Source organism: Anolis sagrei, chromosome Y, assembly GCF_037176765.1.
Source record: "Anolis sagrei isolate rAnoSag1 chromosome Y, rAnoSag1.mat, whole genome shotgun sequence".
Lineage (NCBI taxonomy): Eukaryota > Metazoa > Chordata > Lepidosauria > Squamata > Dactyloidae > Anolis > Anolis sagrei.
In genome coordinates, this window is record NC_090035.1 from 24,621,652 (window position 1) to 24,649,396 (window position 27,745).

The 27,745-nt window shown below is 46.0% G+C and overlaps 2 protein-coding genes across 7 annotated transcripts in view; one reads left to right on the plus strand and one right to left on the minus strand.

Annotated features, from left to right (window-relative positions):
• The window catches only part of LOC137095362 (leucine carboxyl methyltransferase 1-like), a 77,572-nt gene extending 65,438 nt beyond the window's left edge, over positions 1–12,134 (minus strand). For all 3 annotated transcript variants that reach the window (XM_067461955.1, XM_067461956.1, XM_067461957.1), the window contains exons 1-3: positions 11,863–12,134; positions 3,461–3,552; positions 370–491 (exon numbers count right to left, since the gene is read on the minus strand). In XM_067461955.1, coding sequence (XP_067318056.1) covers positions 370–491; positions 3,461–3,552; positions 11,863–12,131 — 483 coding nt within the window. In that variant the 5' untranslated portion in view covers positions 12,132–12,134. The remainder of the gene's footprint in view (positions 1–369; positions 492–3,460; positions 3,553–11,862) is intronic.
• An 874-nt stretch (positions 12,135–13,008) lies between these two features.
• The window catches only part of LOC137095473 (rho GTPase-activating protein 17-like), a 73,495-nt gene continuing 58,758 nt past the window's right edge, over positions 13,009–27,745 (plus strand). For 3 of the 4 annotated variants that reach the window (XR_010908854.1, XM_067462189.1, XM_067462190.1), the window contains exon 1: positions 13,009–13,494. Coding sequence is in view for 3 of the 4 variants with exons in the window: in XM_067462189.1 (XP_067318290.1) it covers positions 13,442–13,494 (53 nt within the window). In the remaining variant the exon portion in view is untranslated. The remainder of the gene's footprint in view (positions 13,495–27,745) is intronic. The other variant, XM_067462191.1, reaches the window with a different exon arrangement.

Genomic DNA, 27,745 nt, shown 5'->3' on the forward strand with positions numbered 1-27,745 from the left:
GACAGTTGGCTCCGCCCCCATTGCTATGGCAACTCAGCTCAAGCCACCAGCCACCATATCTAACAAAATATAATCCTACATACTTACCATTTATTAACTACTGTTTAAACAACCCATAACCATAAGAATAAAATTTACACATCGTCACAGTAATAATAATAGTAATAATAATAATAATGTATTACATGTCTCTCTCTTCATCCAAAGGAGACAAACCTTCCTTTCACTCACAATATTCCCCAAAACAGAGAAGAATTTGCAATATATCAATCATAGAAAAGAAGCACAAGAGGCCACTAGGGGTCACTTGAGAGTTTTGCAGATCTTGAATATATACTTTTGGCTTCTTCTCATCATGGCTTGACCCACCTTTAATTTCCAGAAAAGGGTGTCCATGCCAGCCCCAAGGTTGATAATTTGGCAGTTGCACAGGGTTCTCTGTAAGAAAGCCTTTAACAAACGGCCAACTCCTTCGACACGGGCATAATATCCTAAGAGGAAAAACAATAATGCCGGACTTAGATAATGACAAGTAGTTGACTTACACTTTTATCCTTAGTTTGTCTTTCAAAATAAAGGAGGAGACTCTTTCCTTCCTCCTTGTCTTCCCTTCAAAGGGGCCAGAGCCTGGAAAAGTTATATCAACCTGGGATTCTGGAAGTCAGAATCTAAAATAGAAACTTGTCCAGGCTTTCCTACTGGCACATATATTCCATCCCCCATACTTTTAATTAACATTTTTTGACCATAAAAACACAAGAAAAGAAAAGTCAGAATACTTCTGAGTACATAGATTGTGATTGCCTTATTTATTTATTTACGACATTTATATGCCGCCCTTCACACCCCGAAGGGGACTCAGAGCGGCTTATAATATATATATTACATACAATATATTATATTATTAGCATAGTACAATATTCGTATTAAACATTGCTATATTGCACCATACCACTATATCGTAATATTATTAGTAATATTACATGTAATATAAATATATAATTATAATATCATTACAAGCTGGAGCCCTCGGTGGTGCAGTGGGTTAAAGCACTGTGCCGGCAGGACTGAAGACCGACAGGTCGCAGGTTCGAATCCGGGGGGAGGCGGATGAGGTCCCTCTATTAGCTCCAGCTCTTCATGCTGAGACATGAGAGAAGCCTCCCACAAGGATGATAAAACATCAAAAATCATCCAGGCGTCCCCTGGGCAACGTCCTTGCAGACGGCCAATTCTCTCACAACAGGAGCGGTTGCTCCTGATATGACACACAACATTACAAGCTTGTAATATTGATGGCCAGCATTCTTGCTAAATCATAGTTTCACGGAATCATCAAAACTGTGATTTAGTCAGAATGCTAGCCATCAATATTACAAACATACCTCTCAACCTAGAACTCTAAAATAACCAAAACAAATAAATGAGTATTTCAAAGTGGATTCCCGGCTTTTCTTTTGTCGGTTTAACCTCTTTTTTCTTCCACTTTATATCCAACAAGTTGTTGCTTGTTCTAACAATATCCCAATGTTTCATGTCTCCAAACCGGTACATAAAGGATTTCCCTTTCCCTTTAATGATAAAATGGTTTCCATCATATAAGGTGTCCGGGGATTTATCCATTGACAACACTGTTGATTTGCCAATTCTATTAATTCTCACATCTAAAGGCATATATGAACACAGACTATCTTGCCTCAGATTTCCCCACAAGGTGGTTGCTGCTATTAATAATATTAATAATAATAATAATAATGAGTTTTAAATTTTTAATGTTATAATGATGAATGTTGTGTATTTTAATATGTATTTTATGGAAATATAGTTTTAAATGTGTATTTTTCAGTGTTTTCAAATGATTATGTGTTTTAGCAATTTTGTAACCCGTCATGAGCTGAGGAGGGTAATAAATAATAATTACCATATATGCTTGAGTATAAGCCGACCCGAATATAATCTAAGGAACCTAATTTTACCACAAAAAAACTGGGAAAATGTATTGACTAAAGTATAATCCATGGGTGGGAAATGCAGCAGCTACTGGTAAATTTCAAAACAATAATAGATACCAATAAAATTACATTAATTGAGGCATCAGTAGAATCATAGAATCAAAGAGTTGGAAGAGACCTCATGAGCCATCCAGTCCAACCCCCTGCCAAGAAGCAGGAATATTGCATTCAAATCACCCTGACAGATGGCCATCCAGCCTCTGTTTAAAAACTTCCAAAAAAGTAGGTTAAATGTTTTTGAATATTTACATAAAACTTGTAATTTAATGCATCCTTCCAATTATAATAAAGAGAATAAAATAATAAATGCAATAAAATAATAATAGACTAAATAATGGAAATGTAATAACAGTAACAATGGAGTAAAACAATAAATGTAATAATAATTAGAATAGAATAAAAGTAATAAAATAATAGAGTAAAATAATGTAAATCCAATAAGAGTAATAGAATAAAATAATAAATGTAATACTAAAATTGAGTAAAATAAATGTAATATTAACAATAATAGAGCAAAATAATAAATGTAATAATAATAAATAGAATAAAGTAATACATGTAATAAAATAATAATAATTGCAGAGTAAAATAATAAATAATTTTGACTTGAGTATAAGCTGAGGGGGGCCTTTTTAACCTAAAAAAGGGCTGAAAACTTGGCTTATATTCTAGTATATACAGTATTAATAATAATAAGCTTGATTTATATCCATGCAAGAGCTGGACCATAAGGAAGGCTGAGCGAAGGAAGATAGACACTTTTGAACTGTGGTGCTGGAGGAAAATTCTGAGAGTGCCTTGGACCACAAGAAGATCAAACCAGTCCATACTCCAACTGCTCACTGAAGAGAAGGATATTAGAGGGAAAGATGAAGTACTTTGGCCACATGAGAAGACAAGAAAGCTTGGAGAAGACAATGATGCTGGGAAAAATGGAAGTAAAAAGGAAGAGGGGCAGACCAAGGGCAAGGTGGATGGTGCCCAGGGCTGTAGCTGGAGGAGGGGTGGGGGGAGGGGGGGTTCACCCCCCCCCCTGAAATTTTTCAGGTTAAAAAAATCTGGTTTACTCAGGAATTTTGACTGGTTAACCAAATCCCCATTCTAAGTCTATGAGAGGTAAACATTAAATTGATTTAATTAAGTCTATATAAAATATAGAATGAACCATGCTATTTAAGTTATTTTGTGTTATGGAACTACTCTTCGTGATTCGTTTTTTTCCAAACCCCCCTCCTCACAATTTTTTTTTCTGGCTATGGCACTGATGATATCCTTGAAGTGACTGGCTTGACTTTGAAGGAGCTGGGGGTGGCCACGGCCGATAGGGAGCTCTGGCATGGGCTAGTCCATGAGGTCACGAAGATTCGCAAGCAACTGAACAAATAAACAACATATGCAGTTTCCCCTGCCCCCCCTCCCCCCAAAGCATTTTACTCAAAGCATTTTACCTCGACTGATTTCTGGTGCTTTCCTTTCTTTTGGTTGCCTTACAAAATATTGTATGTAAGGATCCTTCCAGTAGCCCATGTTGACAGCGTACCTGATGGAGAGAAAGAAAGAAAGGCCCTGTTATAACCACAGAAACAGAATGCTAAATGAAGCAGCAAACCCACAGTGAGGCATAATCAGAGTGGTAGTTTGAGGCCTCCTCTATACTGTCATATAATCCTGTTTCTGCATCCAGATTGTCTGATTATATGGCAGTGTAGATCAAGCCTGAGACCCCCATTGATTTGGAAGGAAAGGGAGATGCAACACCTAGTGTTTCCAAAGTTATCATGGCAGGTGTAGTTGGTAGACTTCAGCCAACCTAAAAGAGAGAGAGCTACAACTCCCAGCATCCTTATCAGTCATGGGACTTGTAGATGGACACTACTGACTTGGAAAAGAGACAAATGACTCCACGGCTTTCTTAATAGTTTCATGAGAGCTTAGTTTGAGGCCCCCTTCCCTTTCTACAGGCTTGGAAGAGAGATATAATTCCCGGTGCCATGAAGGGAGAGGAATCAGAGAAGTAGTAGTTTAACACCACCGTTGACTTGGAAGAGACTGATGTATTATTATTATTAACTTTATTTACACCCCTCCTTTCTCCCCATGGGTGGGGACTCGAGGCGACAAACATTATTATTATTATTATTATTATTATTATTATTATTATACTTTTTCTCTCCATATGGAGACCCAAAGAGGCTCACAACTAAAAGTATTGCATTATAACTTCAAATATACAAATATACAAGTATTAAGACAGTATTAAACATCATAAAAAGCATAGAAAATCACAGCAGCCTCTGATGATCTTAAAAACCCACTTCTTTATAAGCTGGCCTGAATAAAAAGGTTTTAGCCTGCTGCCTGAAGGAAAGACAGCAGGGAGGGGGCTACTGAAAAGTGCCTGGAAAGTCTAAGTAGGTCAGAAATCCGCAACCAGGTGCTCCTTTCTTATAGAATCATAAAGAGCGTACCACCCCACCCCTGCCCCATTACAGCACCTGGGTGCCAATATATTTCCTAGAATGATTCAATGTGCTGGTTTTGACTTTTAAAGGCCTAAATGATTCAGGCACAATTTACGTATCTGACTTCATCACCTCTTACCAACTTGCCCGATAATTAACATCTTCCAGAGAGAGCCTTCCCTCGTTACTGCTGACATCACAAATACGGTTGGGAGCGACAAGAGAGAGAAGGGGGCTTCTTGGTAGTTGTCCCGGCCCTTTGGAACTCCATCCCATTAAGATTAAAAGTGCCCCTTTCCCAGTTGAAGACCTATCTGTTCAAGCAACCTTTGATGAGATAATTCAATTGCTAATGACAGCAAGGTCAATTTGCACTGAGTTTAACAAAATATACTATTTAATTGATGTGTCTCCACAATAATTGTAATTGTTTTTAAATGTTTTTAATGCTTAATATTTATTTATATCTTATTTTTGGATGTTATTATGCTGTGTTTTTGTTATTATGCTTTGTGTGATTCTTGTCTTCTATTTTATTTCTCTCCTCCCTCTCCCTTTCTCTCTCCTTCCCTCCTTCTCTCTTTCTCGCATTCCCTCTTTCTCTCTCGTCTCTGCCTGGCCTCACTCCCTCCTTTCTTCTCTCTTCATTCCTTCTCTCACACACTCCCTCCTTTCTCCTCTTTCTCTCTCATGTCCCTCCTTCCTCCCCCTTCTCTCTTTCACTCCATCCTTCTCTTTCTCTCCCTCCCTCTTTCTCACTCTCTCACACACTCCCTCCTTTCCCCTCTTTCTATCTCTCTCTCTCTCACATTCCCCCTTTCTCTCCTCCCTCTCCCTCCCTCCTCTCTTTCTCGTGTTCCCTCTTTCTCTTGTCTCTGTCTTGCCTCACTCCCTCCTTTCTTCTCTCTTCCTTCTCTCGTTCTCTTTCCCTCTTTCCTTGGAGGGGGCGTGGGCAGGGGAAGAAGAAGGAGGGGGAGGAGGGATGGATTTTGACAGGGCGGGAAGGGGCGGGGTTTGGAGGGGGCGTGGCTTCCTTGGAGGGGGCGTGGGCGGGGGAAGAAGAAGGAGGGGGAGGAGGGATGGATTTTGACAGGGTGGGAAGGGGCGGGAAGGGGTTTGGAGGGGCGTGGCTTCTTTGGAGGGGGCGTGGGCGGGGGAAGAAGGAGGGGGAGGAGGTAAGTTTGGCGAACGTGGACGTGTGGGGCGGGGGAGGGGCGTGGTGTGGCGTGATCATGTGGGGCGGGGCGGGGCGGGGGAGGGAGGGGGCATGGTGTGGAGTGATCGTGCGGGGTAGGGCGAGTGCGGAGGGTGCGTTGGCCGTTCGGCCATGTGTGCGCGCCGGGGACTTGTGGCGGGGCGCCATTGCGCATGCTCAGTTGTTTTGTCTAATTGTGAGTGTGTTTTAATGTTTAATATTTTGAATCAATTTGTGCATACCTTGTGGGTTGAGGTATGTGCCTGGGAATTTTGGTAAATTTTCATCGGGGTTTTTTTAAGTTTTGCTGTCCCGTTGGACGCCCTTTTTATTTTTATATATATAGATTTTTATCCTGTTTTCCTCCCCCCTCGATGGACTGTCACCTTGTCGTGGTGAGGGGGCTTGCGTGTTCCGATGAACCTGTGGGCACAACAACTGGAGTCGTGCACTCCCAGGAGTGGCCGCGGGGGAGGTCCCAGACCAAGCACAGTCCGAAGACCCAAAGACCTCAACGGCGGAGCAGGCGGAGGATAACATGGCACATGTTACAACGGCTGCGAAGGCGGAAGAAGGCTGCAACAGACTGAGAAGCCATGGTCATTGTGTTAAACTACATCACCAGTGGAACCTCATCTGTGAAGACTGTGTGTTGTTCAGTTGTGCACTGACCTCCACACATTAAAAAAACCCACGCACAGGCGTCTTCCAAAGAAAATAAAAACCAAGCAACCAAAGTCCCATGGCGATCAGCGAGTGGCGACGGGGGCAGGACTGTGAAATCTGGAAGCCCCTAGTCACAGACTGGCACATGGGCGGTGGGTACGGACTCAGTCGTTCTACCTCAAGGTCCGAGGCAGTTGAGTAGTTCGGCAGCTGTATCCGCGACTGAGCAGCCCTTTTTAGGACCCACTCTGCTCACCCCACACGGGGAGGGGGCTAGAAAAGGTGCCCTAAACATAGTCTGCCTCACTTATCCCTGACTGGACTGCCGCGTCCAGTGGGGTCACCATCCTGCGGCCAAAAAAGAAAAATGAACTTCGGTACGTGGAACGTACGGACACTGATGGACAACAGTGACAGTGAACGCCCCGAACGCAGAACTGCCATCATCGCAAGGGAGCTGGGACGCTTCAACATCGACATAGCAGCCCTTCAGGAGACCCGGAGAGCAGGAGAGGGACAGCTGAAGGAAGAAAAAGGAGGCTATACCTTCTTCTGGAAGGGACTGCCCGAAGAAGACCAAAGAATGCACGGAGTTGGCTTCGCTATAAGAAATGATCTGATGAAACATCTGTCCGAAGCACCCACTGGCATCAACGAACGACTCTCCACCCTCCGAATTGATCTTGCCAAAAACCAACGGGCAACCATCATAAGTGCCTATGCACCAACACTAGACGCTGATGAAGACATCAAGGAGAAATTCTACTATCAGCTGGACACTGTCCTATCGGGGATACCTAAGGAGGACAAAATCATTCTCCTGGGGGACTTCAATGCAAGAGTCGGGCGAGACTTCGACCTGTGGCCAGGGACCATTGGAAAAGACGGGGTTGGAAACAGCAACTCGAATGGCATCCTGCTTCTCACCAAATGTGCGGAGCACAACCTTGTCATCACCAACACGCTCTTCTGCCAGAAAAACAAGTTCAAGACATCATGGAAGCACCCCCGGTCAAAGCATTGGCACCTCAGACTATGTAATCACACGTGCCAGAGACCGCCGTGACGTACTCCTCACAAGAGCCATAACAGGTGCTGACGACTGCTGGACCGACCACAGGCTAATCCGATCCACGATGGCTATCAAGATCGCCCCCAAGCGCAGACTCCAAGGAAGAAAGACCAGGCGCAAAATGAACACCCAAGCCCTTCAAGAGCCCTCCAGGCGAGCCCATCTCCAAACAGCACTCAAGGACCATCTACCCACAGTACACCCCGAAAATGTTGAGGAACATTGGAACAAACTGAAGACCTCCATCATCCAAGCCTGCGAAGAAACTATTGGATACCAAGCCAAGAAACATCAAGACTGGTTTGACGAAAATGACATCGAGATCCAACAGCTAATCGACAAGAAAAGGAAAGCCTTCCAAACATGGCAGAGAGACATCAACTGTGCTGCTAAGAAAAAGATCTACGCCAGTGCAAAAGCTGAGGTCCAAAGAAGGACAAGAGAGCTCAAGAACATCTGGTGGACAAAGAAGGCTGAAGAAATCCAACACCTGGCAGATACCCATAATGCTCAAGGATTTTTCAAAGCCACAAAGGTCATCTATGGGCCAAGAAACCATGGCATACAGCCTCTACGCTCATCAGACGGAACCAAACTCCTGAAGGACCAAAAGTCAATTGCACTACGTTGGAAAGAACACTACCAAAGCCTCCTAAACCGCAGCTCCAGTGTGGCCGAAGAGGTCCTCTCACAAATCCCGCAACAACAAACCAGGGATGAGCTTGCAGCACTGCCTAGTTTGGAAGAAGTCAGCAATGCCATCAGCCAACAAAAGAACAACAAAGCCAGCGGACCGGATGGGATCCCTGCTGAAATCTTTAAAGAGGGAGGACCTGCGCTGACACACCAACTCCACCAGCTCATAGAAAAAGTGTGGGTGACCGAGAAAATCCCAGCAGACTTCAAGGATGCCACCATCATCACCCTCTTCAAAAAAGGGGAAAGAACAGACTGCGGAAACTATCGAGGTATCTCCCTTCTAACCTCCGCTGGGAAAATCCTCGCAAGAATCCTTGCAAACCTCCTTCTGCCCCTCTCAGAAGACACCCTCCCAGAATCCCAGAACGGCTTCCGTCCCTCCAGAGGAACTGTGGACATGATCTTCACCGCACGACAGCTCCAAGAAAAATGCAGAGAACAAAATCAACCTCTGTACATGGCATTCATCGACCTTGCAAAGGCATTCGACACAGTGAATCGCAGCGCTCTCTGGACCATCCTCCAAAAAATCGGGTGCCCAAGCAAATTTGTGAACATCCTGCGGCTCCTCCACGATGACATGATGGCAACAGTCTTGGATAGCAATGGCTCCCAAAGTGACCCATTTAAGGTGGAATCGGGTGTCAAACAGGGATGTGTTATTGCCCCAACTTTATTCTCCATCTTCATCGCCATGATACTACACCTTGTTGATGGGAAGCTTCCCACCGGAGTGGAAATCATCTATCGGACAGACGGCAAGCTATTTAACCTCAGCAGACTGAAAGCCAAAACCAAGGTCACAACAACATCTGTTATAGAACTCCAGTATGCTGATGACAATGTCGTCTGTGCGCATACAGAAGAAGATCTACAAGCCACTCTCAACACCTTTGCAGAAGCATACACAAAGCTTGGCCTGTCACTGAACATCGAGAAAACCAAAGTGCTGTTTCAGCAGTCACCAGCCGCCCCCTCTCCAATGCCAGAGATACAGCTTAATGGTGTAACATTAGAAAATGTCGACCATTTCCGCTACCTTGGCAGCCACCTCTCCACCAAAGTCAACATTGACGTCGAAATACAACACCGCCTGAGCTCTGCAAGTGCAGCATTTTCCCGTATGAAGCAGAGAGTGTTTGAGGACCGGGACATCCGTAGGGATACTAAGGTGCTTGTCTATAAAGCTATTGTCCTCCCAACCCTGCTATATGCCTGTGAGACGTGGACTGTCTACAGACGTCACATGCAGCTCCTGGAACGATTCCATCAGCGCTGCCTCCGGAAAATCCTGCAAATCTCCTGGGAAGACAAGCGGACAAACGTCAGCGTGCTGGAGGAAGCAAAGACCACCAGCATTGAAGCAATGGTCCTCCAACATCAACTCCGCTGGACAGGCCACGTTGTCCGGATGCCTGACCACCGTCTCCCAAAGCAGTTGCTCTACTCCGAACTCAAGAACGGAAAACGGAATGTTGGTGGACAGGAAAAGAGATTTAAAGATGGGCTCAAAGCCAACCTTAAAAACTCTGGCATAGACACTGAGAACTGGGAGGCCCTGGCCCTTGAGCGCTCCAGCTGGAGGTCAGCTGTGACCAGCAGTGCTGCAGAATTCGAGGAGGCACGAGTGGAGGGTGAAAGAGAGAAACGTGCCAGGAGGAAGGCGCGTCAAGCCAACCCCGACCGGGACCGCCTTCCACCTGGAAACCAATGCCCTCACTGCGGAAGAATATGCAGAGCAAGAATAGGGCTCCACAGCCACATGCGGACCCACAAGGAAACCCATGATGGAAGACCATCTTACTCGTCCAACGAGGGATCGCCTAAGTAAGTAAGTAAGTAAGGGACTCAAGCGGCAAACAATAATTAAAACAACAGAAATTACATTATATAAATGCAAGATAAAACTGATAAATGGGTAACACAATTAAATAAACCATAAACAAAGTTAATAAATACAACATATTCCATTAAAATTCCCTGAGCCTCAAGATAGGGAGGTCGTCCATGAAAAATTATATTAAAAATCCTAAAGGTCTGTGTGTTTAGGCTGTTTTCAAGTCGGAGATGATATACTTTACCCGTCACAGCCTGATCATTTTCTGTTATGGGGCCACCACTGAGATGGGTGATTGTATGATAGTTGGATCCGCCTGCTATGAGCAGTACGTTGTTTCCGCTTACAAGGAATGTAAGAGTTCTTTAATGGTAAATGCTAGGGTTAGGGTTACAGCTAGGGTTAGCTGTAGCCCTAACCCTAAACCTTAGGAACTCTAACCCCAACCCTAATCCTTACCCTAAACCCTAACTCTAAACCTTACCCCCCCCCCCTTTCAATCCTTCCTTCAAATGCAACTACAAGACTATGATTTTACAAACTCCCCTAGAAAGTTTTCCAGACTCTCCTAGAAAACTGTAGCTTCTATGTGGAGTTTCAAGGCAGGAAAAGTAGATGGAGGAGGCAAGAGAATGGCTTACTTCAAGGCAGCATTCTTGCACCAACCTTGTTTAATATCTTTACCAAGGATCAGCCACAACTACCACTCACAAAGAGCTTTATATATGCTGATGATCTTGGTCTAACAACACAAGCAAAAGACTTTGAAACAATTGAAATCCAGCCTTGAAAGATCTCTCCGGCTACTTCAAAGATAACCAACTGAAGCCTTACCCTGCCAAGACACAAGTGTCTGGTTTCCACCTACACAACTGTGAAGCCAACAAGAAACCGAAAGTCACCTGGGAAGGTCAAGAGCTTGAACACTGTTTCAATCCTATATATCGAACACTAGCATATAGGAAACACTGCTTGAACACTAAGCACAAAGTAGCTGCATGCAATAATATCCTGCGAAAACTTACCGGCAGCACATAGGGTGCAGACCCAAATTTAATAAGAAAATAATCCCTGGCCTTGTTTTACTCAACTGCCGAGTATGCCAGTTCTTCCTCCAGTGGCAAATCAAGAATGGGCAACTTGGAAGTCTCTGAACTGACTCAGAAGTGGAATGGGCAGATCAAAAGACAATCTGGCAAAATGGCACTACCTAAAAGAATCCCATACCTTGTGTGACTGTGGAGCAGAACAGACAACTCTGCATCTGTATGCTTGTCCACTATGCCCTGCCTCATGTACAAAGGAGGAATTGTTGGAGACTACAGACAATGCTGTTTTTGGTCAAAAGATATTTAGCCGCCTGTGTGCCTTCTATTTTTATCAGTTTTATACTAATTTATGCAATGCTTTTGATACAAAATAACTACGAAGTAGATTCTTGCCCTCAGTGTCTCGCTCTCCCTGCTCTCACTCCGCTCCGTTTCTTGACCACGTGATCCCTTCTCTTATTCACAACTGCCTTTCCGGCATCTGAGTAATGCTCGTAGCTGGGGGACCCAGCTATCATACAATCACCAAGGCCTTCTCTCTCGTTCCCACCAACCATATGCCTGCGTGGATGGTGGGACTGAGAGCAGGGCCTCTCCTGATGATCTCAGGGCTGATAGGAGGCGATGCGGAGTATAAGAGGACTGAAGCAATATTCCCTGGTCTGCCTTCCGACTGTGCAGGAGCACCTCTGCCGTTTCTGTTTTGAGTTTCAATGTGTTGACCCTCCTCCAGTTCATTACTGATGACAGGCATTGGTTTAGGTTCAGGCGGAAAGGAGTCGTACAGTTGGGTGTCATCTGCATACGTGTGTCAATCTGAGGCCGGCCCGCCCTCCTTCTCTCCCTCCCTCCCTCCCGGCCTCGGCTCACCGCTTGCACTGGGAGGCGTCGTCGCAGGTGCTCCGGACGGCCTCGTCGCTGACCTCGGGGCCCAAGGGGTCCCTGGAAGTGCTGGCCACGGCCATGCCCCCTCGGGGTCGGCTCAGCGCGGGGAGGCCGGCCTGGGCCTCGGGACGCCCATCTCCGAAGGAAGGAAGGAAGGGCTCCCCCGCAGCGCTCCCGCTCGCCTGCCTGCCGGCCGGCCTACCTGCCGGCCTTCCTCCCTCACGGCGCCACCTCTCAGTAACAGCGACGCCCATTGGCCGCAGCCAAAATCGCGTCCTCATTGGAGCTCGTCGGAAACCCCGCCCGCCCCGATCGCTCCCGCTATTGGCCGACAGGGATGTCACTCTCAAAAGCAGCGAGGGGGTTTTCGTCGGCGGGACTCACGTCACGCCCCTCCGGCTCTTCTATTGGCTAAGATGGATGTAACACTCAAAGGAATAGACAGGCGAGGTTTTTCATTGGATGTCGCCGACACTCTTCCTGCCCCGGCCGTCCTCTCTATTGGCTGAAAGGGGTGTCATTCTCAAAGGAAGACAGGAGCAGGTTTTTCCATTGGAGGTTACGCCCGCTCCCTCCGCCTTTCTATTGGCTGAGAGAGATGTCAATCTCAAAGGCAGTTCCATTGAAAGTCACCAGGATCCCGCCTGCCCCGATCGTTTTCTCTATTGGCTGAGAGGGATGTCACTGTCAAAGAGAAGGGTTTTCCATTGGATATCACCAGGACCACCTCTCGCCCAGATAACGGTCCCTATTGGTCAAAAGGGATGCCACTCTCGAAATCAAAGAGGAGAGGAGGTGCATTGGAGGGGACTTATTTTGACAGCTGTAGGGGGCGGGCGCAAGCAAGTGAGGACAACCAATAGGCAACGAGGGAAGTGCAGTCACCGAGTGTATGGCTAAGGTAGCCGTAGCAAACTACTGGAAGCGAGAGCGAGCTTGTGCTCGAGCTCGCTCTGAAGCCCCGCCTTTTTTTCCCCGAGGCTGCTCTCTCTCTTGCTAGTGTGCCTGTTTTCCCTTGCTAGGGAAGCGATGCGAGTGTACTCTCGCAGTTGGCAGAATTCAACTGTGAGCGTACACTCGCATCCCTGCTCTCTGCAATGGAAAACAGGCACGCTAGCAAGAGAGAGAGCAGCCTCGGGGGAAAAAAGGCGGGGCTTCGGAGCAAGCTCGAGCGCAAGCTTCCTGTAGTTTGCTGCGGCACGAGCGTATGCTCGCAACGCTGCCCTAGCAAAGGGAAAGAGGCGAAGAAAGAGGCGGAGCATCGCTCGTGCTGGCTTAGTTTGCTCTCGCAAAATCCTAGTTTGCTACTCGGTGAGTCTGTCCCAAGAATCTATGGTCACGCCCCTTTTGGTCACGTGGCCTCCGCTGCCTTGGCTTCTGAGTCAGCCATTACTGAGGGGGGCTGGAGCCGGAAATGACGTAGGCGGCTGCTGCTGCTGCTTCCGGCGGAGGAGGGTGAGGTGGGAAGCCGGACGGGAGAGGAGCGAGAGGGAGGCAGAGCCGCGGCGGAGGCCGAGGGCGGCGGGAAGGAAGCAAGGAAGGAAGCAGCCCTTTCGCCGCCACCATGAAGAAGCAGTTCAACCGTATGAAGCAGCTGGCCAACCAGACGGTGGGAAGGTGAGCCAGGCCCTGGTTTTATTTCAGACACTTCTACCCCGCCCTTCTCACCCCGCGGGGGGGGGGGGGGGACTCAGAGCGGCTTACAAAGGCACAATTCGATGCCGGCAACAATTCAGCAATACAGTACAATACAATACAACAGTAAAAACAGTATAGCAGCAATTAAACAGTTAAAACAATTTAACGGTCGGTTCTCAGTTCTACAACACGTCAATAAACCCGTTTAACATTCAGCGTTCGCAGTCTCATAGTCCATATTCCACATTGTCAGTCCTGTTAATTCTAGTCGTCCATTGTCCTTAACTGCCAGGTTGGCCGAAAGCCTGGTCCCATAACCACGTTTTTAATTTCCTTCTAAAGGAGAGGAGGGATGTTGCTGATCTGATTTCCCCCGGGAGCGCGTTCTACAGGTGAGGGGCCGCCACCGAGAAGGCCCCGCTCCTCGTCTCCACCAGCCTCATTTGTGATAGAGGTGGGGTCGAGAGCAGGGCCTCCCCAGATGATCTCAGATTCCGAGGTGGGATGTAGAGGGAGATGCGTTCGGACAGGTACGTCGGCCCAGAGCCGTATAGGATTTTGTAGGTCAAAATCAGCACTTTGAATTGTGCTTGGAACTGGATCGGCAGCCAGGGGAGCTGACATAGCAGAGGGGTGGTATGCTCCCTGTATGACGCTCTGGTGAGTAATCTGGCTGCCGCCCACTGGACTAACTGAAATTTCCGAACAGTCTTCAAAGGCAACCCCATGTAGAGTGCGTTGCAGTAATCTATTCGGGATGTAACGAGAGCGTGGACCACCGTGGCCAGATCTGGCTTCCCAAGGTACGGGTGCAACTGGTGCACAAGTTTTAATTGTGCAAAAGCTCTCCCGGCCACCGCTGCCATGGTTGCCATGGAGACCAGGGTTCTTCAAGGGGGGCACACCGTGTGAAGGCCTCGACGCGTGTATTTCTTCTTCCCGGATCAGGAGGCCTTTGTTTCAGGTCAAGTGGGCCTCTTTCGGGAGGAATGTCGTTGTGTATCCCTTCCTGGCACCGTGGGGTTGGGCTAGATAGCCTTTGGGGGTCCCAACTATCCAGATACATATACACAGAGAAATAGGTTCCAATCAAAGGGAAAGAGGTCCTTCCTAAACAAGTTAACTAGAAGTGCTTTTGGATAGGAGAACATGAGCCGAGTGGTGACGTCCTGCCTGAAAGGATGGACTAGATGGCCCTTGGGATCCCTAATAGAGAAAATAGGACACAGAGAAGTAGCTTCAATATGAAAGGAAAGAGGTCCAACCTAAACATCTTGGCTAGAAGTGCGACTGGATAGGAGAACACGGACAGAGTTGTGAATTCCAGTCTTGAAAGGATGGACTAGATCAGGCATGGGCAAACTTGGGCCCTCCCTCCGGGTGTTTTGGACTTAAACTCCCACCATTCCTAACAGTTTGCCCATGCCTGGAATAGATGGTCTTTTGGGGTCCCTTCCAACTTTTTGATTCAATCCAGAGATAAAAGACACAAAAATGGATTCAGTTTGAAAAAAAAAAAAAAGGTCCCTACCTCAACATCTTGGCTAGAAGTGCAATTGGATATAAGAACATGGCCAAGTGGTGAATTCCTGCCTGAAGGGATGGGCTAGATGGCCTTGGATCCCCTCCAACTTTGTGATTCTATCCAGAGATCAAGACACAAAGAAATATTCTCAAGATGAAAGCAAAGCAATCCTATGTACTCATCTTGGCTAGTAATGCAATTAGATAGGAGAAATTGAGCTGAGTGGTGACTTCCTACCTGAAAAGATGGACCAAACGGCCCTTAGGAATACCTTCCAACTTTGGTGATTCTTTCCAGAGATAAAAGACACAAAGAAACGGGTTCAAATTGAAAGGTAAGAGATCCCACCTCTAACATCTTGGCTAGAAGTGCGGTAGGAGAGGAGAATGTGGACCGAGTGGGGTAGTCCTGCAAACTTGGACCCTCCCTCCAGGTGGTTTGGACTTAAAGTCCCACCAGGCCTAACAGCTGGTAGGCTGTTAGGAATAGTGTAAGTTGAAGTCCAAAACACCAGGAGTAGCCAGGTTTTCCCATGCCTGGACTACATAGTCTTTTGGGATCCCTTCCAACTTTGTGATTCTATCCAGAAACAAAAGAAATGGGTTCAGATTGGGAGGACAGAGGTTCCACGTAAACATTATGATGGTTAGAAACACTATGGGAGAGGAGAATATGGGCTGAGTGGTGTCTTCCTGGCTGAAAGGGTGGACTAGATCAGGCATGGGCAAACTTCTGCCCTAGTCTGAAGTTTGCCCATGTCTGGACTAGAGGGCTCTTGCAGTCCCTAATAGAGGGGAAAGGACACAGGGAAATAGGTTCAGTTTCAAAGAAAAGAGGTCCTACTTAAATATCTTGGCTATTGGATAGGGAATATGGGCCCAGTGGTGACTTCCTGCTGGAAAGAATGAACTAGATGGCCTTTTGAGATCCCTTCCAACTTTGTGATTCTATTCAGAGACAAATAGGTTCTCAGTGTTTTGAAAATGAAGCATTGCTTTTTAGTTACTTTAATTTGCAAATTATTATTGAAATTATTGAGCAATATAACACTAAGAACAGTGATCTGTCAATGGAAGCAATTGCCAACTTCATCCTGAAACTTTCTTTAGTTATAATAGATATTACTTCAAGTAATTTACTTTCTGTGTTTCTGATTTAAAGCATGTTTGGCTTGACCTTTCATGACTGAAGTTTTAGGTGGGCTGTGTGTGGGCCACTCTTAACTCATAACTAATCTTTATATAAAAGGGGAAGCGAGTGTATATTAACCATAGTATTGCAAAATAAGGGAGTAGTGTAAATGTGTCTTACAATGTTTTAAGAGGGTCCCCTAAAGTAGACTCAAGTGTGGAAGTCCTGGATAATTTGGGCTCTTAACCTGTTTATTCTCCCAACCAAAACAACTCTGCCAGAGTTGTTCTTATTGCTATTCTTTTTCCCTTTTCCCTTTGTAGTTGGCTTCATTTAATTCAAGGCCTCACTTTCTTTTCTGTACACATTTCATTTGGGAAAGGAAATTGCTTTAGGTCTTCGCAGCTCATTTGCTATACTTTGTTGCCCGAACTATGTGCTCATCCACCTTCCAACATGAGCTGCCGTTGTCTAAATGACCGAATGTGTCTTGTTAAAGTCTACTGCCAAGCAGGAGGAAATTGAAGTTAATGTGTGCATTAATCTTCCATCGGCTCAGGAGTGTTTTGAATTTGCTTCCAGCAGAAACTGCTGAGCTAGGTTTTCATGCAGTCTGGGAATGGATCTTGTTCCTCCCTCTGCCTCCCCCCACCCCCAAAGAAGACAATTCAGGATGTGAGAATACAGAACAATTTCAGTAAAAAAAGCCTTGGCAGTTTTGTCATGGAAATAAATGCCTAAGGGTTTGACCATTGCATAGCAGGAGCTAACTTCCTGATCTGTTGTACTTCTCCTGCAGCTGTACCAAGAGCGAAACTCCATCTGCCCTGCATATTTGACCCAGCTTTTATTGGGAGATAAGGCCATTTATGCCTGTCTCTGCAGCAAAGAGGGCACTCTTTGCCATCTTCTTCATATTTAACATTCCTCTTTCTCTCATTTGGTTGTATATAATGGAGAGTTAGGAAAGGGCAGCCTTTTTTTTTCTTGAACCCTAATCTCTAGAAAGCTTCCTTAGGCCTTTGGTACAGAGCAGCGGTTCTTTTACAAAAAAAAGTGTACAAAGTCATGCCTCCCTGCAAGTGAAAGGCAAGCCCTTCTTTGACAGAGCACTGCATGAATCAAAAAGTCTGTCTCTTTCAATCACAATGAAATTGTATAGGTGACATTTCATACTTCCTGAAGCTGTATTAGCCTCCCTTATAAAAAGGTTTGGTGGACAGTGGCTTGATCTTGTTCTCTCTCTCCCCCCCCCCTCTCTCTCTCTGTGGCTCCCCATATTGCCTATTAGAAAGTGCCCACCTTACAGCACTGTTGTAATGCTGATTGAGTTAAAGAATGCTGGGAACTGCCTCTCACTCTGGATAGTTTAGGTTCCTTGGAGAAGTGTACGCTCTGGGGTGAAAGAGTTCAAAGGCTGGGTGTGTTACTGACTTGATTGGTAAATTTCCAGCAAACAGAGTTGTTTAGTCTGCCTAGTGAGGATTGCCTGCTGGGAACTCCCCTTTCGTTTGCAGAGGCAGACTAACCAAGTCAGTTCAGTTTGTGCTTTTGCAAAACAGTGCTCTGGCATTGTTTTTGCAAAACAGTGCGCTGGACCGACCACAGGCGAATCCGATCCACGATGGCTATCAAGATTGCCCCCAAGTGCAGACTCCAAGGAAGAAAGACAAGGCATAAAATGAACACCCAAGCCCTTCAGGAGCTCTCCAGACGAGCCCATCTCCAAACAGCACTCAAGAATAATCTACCCACAGAATACCCCGAAAATGTTGAGGAACACTGGAACATTCTGAAGACCTCCATCATCACAGCCTGCGAAGAAATTATTGGATATCAAACCAAGAAACATCAAGATTGGTTTGATGAAAATGACATCGAGATCCAACAGCTAATTGACAAGAAAAGGAAAGCCTTCCAAACATGGCAGAGAGACATCAACTGTGCTGCTAAGAAAAAGATCTACGCCAGTGCAAAAGCTGAGGTCCAAAGAAGGACAAGAGAACTCAAGAACATCTGGTGGACAAAGAAGGCTGAAGAAATCCAACACCTGGCAGATACCCATGATGCTCAGGGATTTTTCAAAGCCACAAAGGTCATCTATGGACTAAGAAACCATGGCATACAGCCTCTACGTTCATCAGATGGAACCAAACTCCTGAAGGACCAAAACTCAATTGCACTACATTGGAAAGAACACTACCAAAGCCTCCTGAACCGCAGCTCCAATGTGACCGAAGAGGTTCTCTCACAAATTCTGCAACAACAAACCAGGGATGAGCTTGCAGCACTGCCTAGTTTGGAAGAAGTCAGCAATGCCATCAACCAACAGAAAAATAACAAAGCCAGCGGACCGGATGGGATCCCTGCTGAAATCTTTAAAGAGGGAGGACATGAGCTGACACACCAACTCCACCAGCTCATAGAAAAAGTGTGGGTGACCAAGAAAATCCCAGCAGATTTCAAGGATGCCACCATCATCACCCTCTTCAAAAAAGGGGAAAGAACAGTCTGCGGAAACTACCGAGGTATCTCCCTTCTAACCTCCGCTGGGAAAATCCTCGCAAGAATCCTGCAAACCGCCTTCTGCCCCTCTCAGCAGACACCCTTCCAGAATCCCAGAACAGCTTCCGCCCCTCCAGAGGAACTGTAGACATGTTCTTCACTGCACGACAGCTCCAAGAAAGATGCAGAGAACAAAATCAACCTCTGTACATGACATTCATCGACCTTTCAAAGGCATTCGACACAGTGAATTGCAGCGCTCTCTGGACCATCCTCCAAAAAATTGGGTGCCCTAACAAATTTGTGAATATTCTGCGGCTCCTCCATGATGACATGATGGCAACAGTTTTGGATAGCAGTGGCTCCCAAAGTGACCCATTTAAGGTGGAATCGGGTGTCAGACAGGGATGTGTTATTGCCCCAACTCCATTCTCCATCTTCATTGCCATGATACTTCACCTTGTTGACGGGAAGCTTCCCACCGGAGTGGAAGTCATCTATCGGACTGAAAGCCAAAACCAAGGTTACAACAACATCTGTTATAGAACTCCAGTATGCTGATGGCAATGTCGTCTGTGCGCATTCAGAAGAAGATCTACAAGCCACTCTAAACACCTTTGCAGAAGCATACACGAAGCTTGGCCTGTCACTGAACATCGAGAAAACCAAAGTGCTGTTACAGCAGTCACCAGCCATGCCCTCCCCAATGCCAGATATACAGCTTAATGGTGTAACATTAGAAAATGTTGACCATTTCCGCTACCTTGGCAGCCACCTCTCCACCAAAGTCAACATCGACACCGAAATACAATACCGCCTGAGCTCTGCGAGTGCAGCATTTTCCCGAATGAAGCAGAGAGTGTTTGAGGACCAAGACATCCGTAGGGGTACCAAGGTGCTTGTCTACAAAGCTATTATCCTCCCAACCCTGCTATACACCTGCGTAACGTGGACTGTCTTCAGACGTCACATGCAACTCCTGGAACGATTCCATCAGCGCTGCCTCCCTAAAATCCTGCAAATCTCCTGGGAAGACAAGCGGACAAACGTCAGCGTGCTAGAAGAAGCAAAGACCACCAGCATTGAAGCAATGGTCCTCTGCCATCAGCTCCGCTGGGCCGACCACGTTGTCCGGATGCCTGACCACCACCTCCCAAAGCAGTTGCTCTACTCTGAACTTAAGAAGAGAAAACAGAATGTTGGTGGAAAGGAAAAGAGATTTAAAGATGGCCTCAAAGCTAACCTTAAAATCTCTGGTATAGACACTGAGAACTGGGAAGCCCTGGCCCTTGAGCGCTCCAGCTGGAGGTCAGCTGTGACCAGCAGTGCTGCAGAATTTGAGGAGGCATGAGTGGAGGGCGAAAGAGAGAAACGTGCCAGGAGGAAGGCGCGTCAAGCCAACCCCGACCGGGACCACCTTCCACCTGGAAACCAATGCCCTCACTGTGGGAGAAGATGCGGGTCAAGAATAGGGCTCCACAGCCACCTACGAACCCACAAGGAAACACATAATGGAGGACCATCTTACTCGTCCAACAAGGGATCGCCTAAGTAAAGTAAGCTCTGGCATTGAAATCAAGGGCCAGGAAAAGCCCCAGATAAATGAGAAGTGTGGAGGAAGTTGTCAAAACATTGAGACCCAGGCTTTCAATGGGCACATTCCTGCTCAGGGAAGGATGGCATCAGGAAAGCACTTGTGCAAATTCAGATGTCCCAAGGGACAGCGCTATTTAGCTCCACCATGACATCAATTGCTGCTTGTTGTCATGCTTAAACTGAAGTGCATTATTAGAGCCATAGAAGTGTCACCTACATGCAACTGCAGATGCTGTTGAGATTACAAGTCCCAGCAGTCTTCTACCCAATGGTCAGGAAGAGCAATTGAGTCATGTTTGGTAGTGTGTAGTGTAACATTATGAAAGCAATTAGTGACAAATCCCTGTTCCAATCCCTGACTTTGCTCCATGAAATAAACATTGGAGGTAACTGCTTCTTCCTGTTGCAGAAGGAAGTGACACGACCCAAGTCTCTTGTAGCCATTTGTAATGGCATATTAACACTTGTGCCTTGCTTATGGTCCCACCCCTTGTTCCTACATGAAACTGCTGAAGGCGGTGGAGTAATGCAGATCCTTATCATTAGGAATGCTGACTCTTAGCCAATTACAGGACATGATCCAGTGTAATGCTTACCATGAAGATGAGGACTAGATGCGAGGAAGGAATGGGAGGTCACTCCAGTGCAGCACTATATGAGTGTCACACTTCGATGTCATCGTATGAGCTGCTTTGCTGCAGAAGGATGGGCAAACATGCTGTTGCCACAGAGTTTATATTATAACCTGACTGGAGAGAAAAAATTAAAAATGGTCAAGTTAACAATGCTGTCAAGGGATAAGTCATTGGACACATTCTTAGAATTGATTTTTTTACCAATATATAGCTGAGGGAAAGGCTTTATGTACAGGTTTGGAAATAAACATTGTTGGGACACTTCTCAACGTTAATACAAGCAGAAATAAATAATTTGTGAGACATAAAAATATAAAATATTAAACTATAGAAAAACTGAAAAAGGACAGCAAGAAATCCATTTTAATGTACATGTGTCTACATGTATATTCATATACATACAGACTTAGATGTCATTAGAGATGTATGTTTTGCAGTTTAATATGTACTTGTTTGTTTTGTGCATGCATAAGTGTGGTTTATTATTGTTGTCTAAAAAGATGATAAATAACAATAGCCATGGAGGAAGGTATCATAGGTTTTCTGTCTGTCACATTGCTGTAAACGAGCACCTTTTCCCTCAGATGAGAGACACTGTTTGCAAAGTACTAAATGATATATCATTAAGGGATTGAATGACGTTGTAGGGATTAAAACAACCTTGTTTTCTTGGTACTAAATTCCCATGCAGGGAATGTTGCGTTAATGATTCAAAAGCGTTGCAAGTGTGTGTTACAGCTGCTGCTGGAATTACAACGGATAGCCTCATTAGGTGCCTGGGTGGCTTTATTTCTCAGAGCTCAACCCCTTGCTGTTTGGGGCCTGGTTCCTGGCATGGACCCCCTTCCTGCCGCAGTTCTTTGGGGCAGACAGACATTGCTGCTGCTTTCGCAGAGCTCTTGTATGTTTGCCTCTCCCGTTGCTACGCAGCCTTAAAACAGAGAGGAGCTCCCAGTGACGCAGGGCCCAGATGAGCCAGCGGCTGAAGCAGAATGGAATTCTCTGGCCAAGATCCTCAGGCCTTTGGTGGGGCCCTGTTTCATGCAGAAGAGACCAAGGCAGAAGGAGGAAGTCTCCCTTCCTGTAGTGTGTCTTGATGGACGACGTGGAAACTCATTGTACGCAAGGCATTGAATCCTGCCCTGCGTCCCAGGTGCCTGGATGTTTGCTCTCCTTATCTCTCCTGTTTCATCGCCTGGAGATAGTGTCATGCTCATTGGGGCTCTTGCAATGATCACTTCCCAAAGCCTGGTAAATACCAACATCTGGCATGCTGGGAAGACAGATCCAGATAAAAATGTAGACAATAGATGAAAAGACACTGGCACATCACTCACAAAGACATGAACCACTGGAATTATACCATTTGGACTTTTTCACCACTAAAAGAGCATGTTCACTTTTTTCTAAATGTCTGCAGTGATGCACTGATCAGAAAGGAAGGCTTGTCTCTTCAAGGCTGTGACTGCAGACAAGGCGAATAGTCCTCTGCAATTGCCCCAACTATGTAGTAATCAAGCATGTGGATTCAAGCGGCTTGAGGAATTCTGCAGCTTCCGTTGTCCTTATGCAGCATGACCAGTGATGCTGGGAGAAGATGAGACTTGCATTTCAGTAAGATCTGGAAGGCAACAGTTTGTACCTGTATGAATGCAATGGAGAGCTGTGGTATAAGAATAGGGAAGGAAGGGCCTTTTATTCCTTTTTTCTTCCTCCCTCTGCAGAAATCGAACCCTAAAGCCTGGCTTGCACTTTGTAAATCTCACTGCCATGGTGCCTAAAGCCCCAAAGAAGTCTCTCACCTTTTGAGAGACATTTTAAAACCAGGTATCGTTCTCCCACTTGCTGTGCCCAAAGCCTCCCCTCCTAGAAAGAGATTTATTGGACTAGGTTAACTAGGCAGTGCATCCTGCCCACAAATGCCTTTGAAATATACTGCAAAATCTCACCCAGTTTGCCTTCTGAGCTGCTTGGCCAGGGTTTGCCAGAATTGAGCTGGTCTCTTCAGTTCTGGAAAATGTTCATTTGGTTCCCAGTTAGTTTCTGGCTGGCAATTCAGAATATTTATTCTTTATATTGTGTCCACAAATGATCAAAAAATTAATAGCGGTAGAAACAATATTGAGTTGAGATGTTGGTCCTGTGTGGGGATTATGCAAGTATAAAGTGCCAATTACTTCATATGGAAGTGCTTTGAAGTAAAATGAACAGAAAGGTTGTATTGGATGCCTGCAGAGCTGTTGACTATCTGGGCCAATTCTGAGAGCATTTAAAGCCCTGATTTTCTTGTCTTGGTGATTCAGAAAGACACAGAGCGCTGTGAGATCTGTCATTAATGGAGGCAGAATCCAAATGCCAGAATTCCTGCTGCTTCCTAATGGTGAGAGCAGGTTTAAGTAGCATTTAATGGTGGTGCCATTTCAGCCCGTTAAGCTCCAGGCCCTTCTGCTTTTCAGAGCAAGGTTTTTTTTGTTGGAGATTGGTAATATTTGCCAGAGGGGAAGCCGGCCCTTTGACTTCATGGATCATGGAGCCTTTCTGTCTTGGCAGAACTGCAGATGTTTTCCATGGGGCCTGGCAGCCGGTCCAACCATTGTGCTCTGGGAAGAGAGCAGGATGTATTTATTAGTGACGCAGCCTCTCTTGCCCTGGAAAATTCACTTTCCCAAGGTTTAGAAAGCCCTTCTCAACCAAGGCAGAAAGTGTCGTGCTTTGCTCACTGAAGAAGTCCCAAAACAGAGAAAGCAGTGCTTTGGAATGAACATTTGCACATTTCAGAACTTGGGTTTCCCTTCCTTTTATCACCTTTACATCTTCACCCCAGTTTTTTCTGTGTTTAATCTCTGAGTCAAGGTTTGGGAACTGTGCTCTCATAGGGGCCCTAACTCAGTCCATAGCCTTTCCTAATATGTACCAGCTTTAGCTTATCTTTCTCCTTCATTGTTGGCCATGAACAACCTATTTGTTTCCAACTTCTCAGCCTACTTTTCAGGTTTATCTACAATCGCAAAGGGAGGACGCAGGCAAGGAGGAGGCCTTGGCGTTCCTTCCAGCTGGGAAATTGTCTTTCTTTACAAAGTAGATAGCAGACCCTCCTCTCCCTAGCAACCCTTCATACCAAGTGCATTATTCAGAGTCAAAGCAAAGCTGAGAAAATCTCAAGTGCTTGATAGCAGGAACTTGCAATTTTTTAACCGAAAGTGAAACCATTCAATAATCTTTTCTGAATGACTATGTAGTATAGTACAGAATCCAAAATCTCTTTTGTAAAATATGTTTCTTGCAGAAAACTCTTGGAAATATGTTGGCATTGGTTAGATCAGTCCACTAGTTTGGCACGGACTGGATGATGATGATGATGGTGATGGTGATGGTGATGATGGTGATATGTTTGTTACCCATCTCTCCTATGGTTAAAGCACATATGTGAAATATAATAATATTAAAATACATATAATAAAATACAGTCAACACAATAGAAAATTATAACAATAACAATTAAAATAATAAATGTATTACCCGCCCCTCCTTGTGGCTCGAAGGGGGATACAACATTATTAAAACAGGGAGATAAAACATAATGGAAAAGATAACCAACCAATAAGCAGACATTTATCCCACTGGCTCATCCCAAGTTTGGACTATATTATTTCCTCTCCTTCCATTTGCACAAACTACCTACTTTGTGGAGCTCTTCCCCTGGGCAGCCAGCGAAATAAGAACTCTATATGATCACTAATATTCTTTGCAATTTTGAATTATCTTGAAATGAAATAGGGATACTGTTTTCAAATGTGTTTTAATTTAATGCTGGATTAGATTAGGTCTTAGAAAGGGGATGTAATTCCCTGACAGCTACACAATACATATGTATGCGCATGCAGTTTTTCACAGAGTCTTTGGTGTAGAGAAGCTGCAGAACCGCAATTATGAAGTCCATTGAAATAATTTAGTCAAGATTTGATCCTGTCTCTTAGCAGAAGGCAGATTTATCTGGCCTCCAATGGTTTTCCTAATGCCTGCTACTCATATTGGAACTGGGCAGTTTTTTTAGCAGCTGGGCCTTTGCAAAACACACTGACCAGCAATTTTGAGGAAGGTTTGTGTACAGAGGGACCTATCTTCTGCTTTAGTCCTTATGTAAATTGTGGTTATTGTGCAGCTTCTTTAATTCATAGTTCCCAGCAACATAATGCCTTGGGTTTCAATGGGAAGAAAGGTGGGATATAGATAAAGTAAATAATAATAATGGAAAGGTGCTTTTGTCTTGCACACATCTCTGGGATGTTGCAGATCAGATTTGGTCCCCTTGGTTCTGCATTTGACTTTCCCAAAGCTCTCAATTGCATCTCCTAGCTTATATCTGGTTTTACTTATGACATTTCTCCCTGATGTTTCCTGTGTATCCTCTGTCCAGTGTCTAGGAGCCTCAAAAGGGCATTTCAGGGCATCCTGTCTGGGATGCCATGGATATGTTCAACAGATGGGCTCAAGAAATAGAAAACGTGTGTCCCCAAATTTCTCAGGTTCTCAGTTGTGACATATCTTGGTTCTCCAGCCATTTCTGGGAACCAAAATGTCAGGAAACAGGCCTCTTCCCAAAGCTGTTGTTGGTGCATGCTTTTCCTGTTGCCTTTTGCAATTCTAGTTCCCTAGTGAGGGGTGATTCTTGAATTCAGTGAAGAACCACTCTTCAACCTTGCTGTTTGGTTTGGATAAACTAGGCTTATTTTATTTATTTATTTATTTATTTATTTATTTTGCTTGTATACCGCCATTTCTCAGCCCAACAGGCGACTCAACGCGGTTTACAACAAGGATAAAAAACAATAAGTGATAAACAATTTAAAACCATAAGAGCATAGTATACAAAATTGACATAACAATAAGACAGCGTAATGCATCTCATAACTAGAGTCGTGATCCAATTCGTCGTCCATATTTCCATTCCTGTAATCATCACATTCATTGCACTGTTGATCCGAATGCCCGTTCAAACATCCAAGTTTTTAACCTTCTTCGAAACACCATTAGCGAGGGGGCTGATCTAACCTCCATAGGAAGGGCGTTCCACAGCCGGGGGGCCACCACAGAAAAGGCCCTGTCTCTCGTCCCCGCCAGCCGCACCTGTGAAGCAGGCGGGATGGAGAGCAGGGCCTCCCCAGAAGATCTTAGGGTCCTGGCGGGCTGATTGACAGAGATACGTTCGGATAGGTAGCTTGGGCCAGAACCGTTTAGGGCTTTATAGGTCAACGCCGGCACTTTGAATTGAGCCCAATAGCAAATTGGCAGCCAGTGGAGCTGGTGCAGCAGAGGAGTTGTATGCTCCCTGTGCTCCACTCCTGTTAGTATCATGGCTGCCGAGCGTTGGACTAATTGGAGCTTCCGAGCCGTCTTCAAAGGCAACCCCACGTAGAGAGCGTTGCAGTAGTCTAAACGGGATGTAACCAGAGCGTGGACTACCGTGGCCAAGTCAGACTTCCCAAGATACGGGCGCAGTTGGCGCACAAGTTTTAACTGTGCGAATGCTCCCCTGGTCACCGCCGAAACCTGAGGTTCCAGGCTCAGTGGTGAGTCCAGGATCACACCCAAACTGCGAACCTGCGTCTTCAGGGGGAGTGCGACCCCATCCAACACAGGCTGTAACCCTATACCCTGTTCGGCCTTATGACTAACCAGGAGTACCTCTGTCTTGTCTGGATTCAATTTCAATTTGTTCGCCCTCATCCAGACCGTCACAGCGGCCAAGCACTGGTTCAGGACCTCGACAGCCTCCTTAGTAGCAGGTGGAAAGGAGTGACAGAGTTGGACATCATCCGCGTACAGATGACATCGCACTCCGAAACTCCGGATGATCTCTCCCAGAGGCTTCATGTATATGTTGAACAACATGGGAGACAGTATTGAGCCCTTAGGAACCCCACAAGACAAAGGTTGTGGGGTTGAACAGGAGGCTCCCAGTAACACCTTCTGAGACCGACCCTCGAGGAATGAGCGGAGCCACTATAAAACAGTACCTCCAAGACCCATCCCTGCGAGGCGTCCCAGAAGGATACCGTGGTCGACGGTATCGAAGGCCGCTGAGAGGTCCAGCAGCACCAACAGGGACACACTCCCCCTGTCGAGCTCCCGCCGCAGATCATCCACTAAGGCGACCAAGGCTGTCTCGGTACTATGTCCCGGCCTAAAGCCAGACTGTGCCGGATCTAGATAATCCGTGTCTACCAAGAATGCCTGGAGTTGTGAGGCCACCACACGTTCCAGGACTTTGCCCAAGAAGGGGAGATTGGAAACAGGCCGATAGTTGACGAATTGAGTGGGGTCCAGTGATGGTTTTTTCAACAGCGGTTTTATAACAGCTTGTTTTAAGCTGGCTGGAATTTTGCCTTCCCAAAGGCATTAACCACCACCTTCACCCACTCGGCCAATCCCCCTCTGGCCTCCTTTAGAAGCCAGGATGGGCAGGGGTCTAGGATGCATGTGGTAGCCCTCATTCCTCCAAATACCTTGTCCACATCCTCGGGTTTCACCAATTGAAATGAATCCATCAAAACTGGACAAGCAGATGCTCGTGTTACATCCTCAGAGACTGCCGTTAATATGGTATCCAGACCAGAGCGGATCAAGGCAACTTTGTCTGCAAAGAACTGAGCAAAGGCTTCACAGCGAGCTGCCGAGTCATCAGGGCTCCCATCCTGCGTTGTGGGTTTTAAAGGCCTCTGACAACTCGGAACAGTTCAGCCGGACGGTTCTTTGCAGACGCAATAGTGGCCGCAAAGAAAGTCTTCTTTGCGGCTTTTATTGCCGCGGCATATGCCCTTAGAAAGGACACAAACCG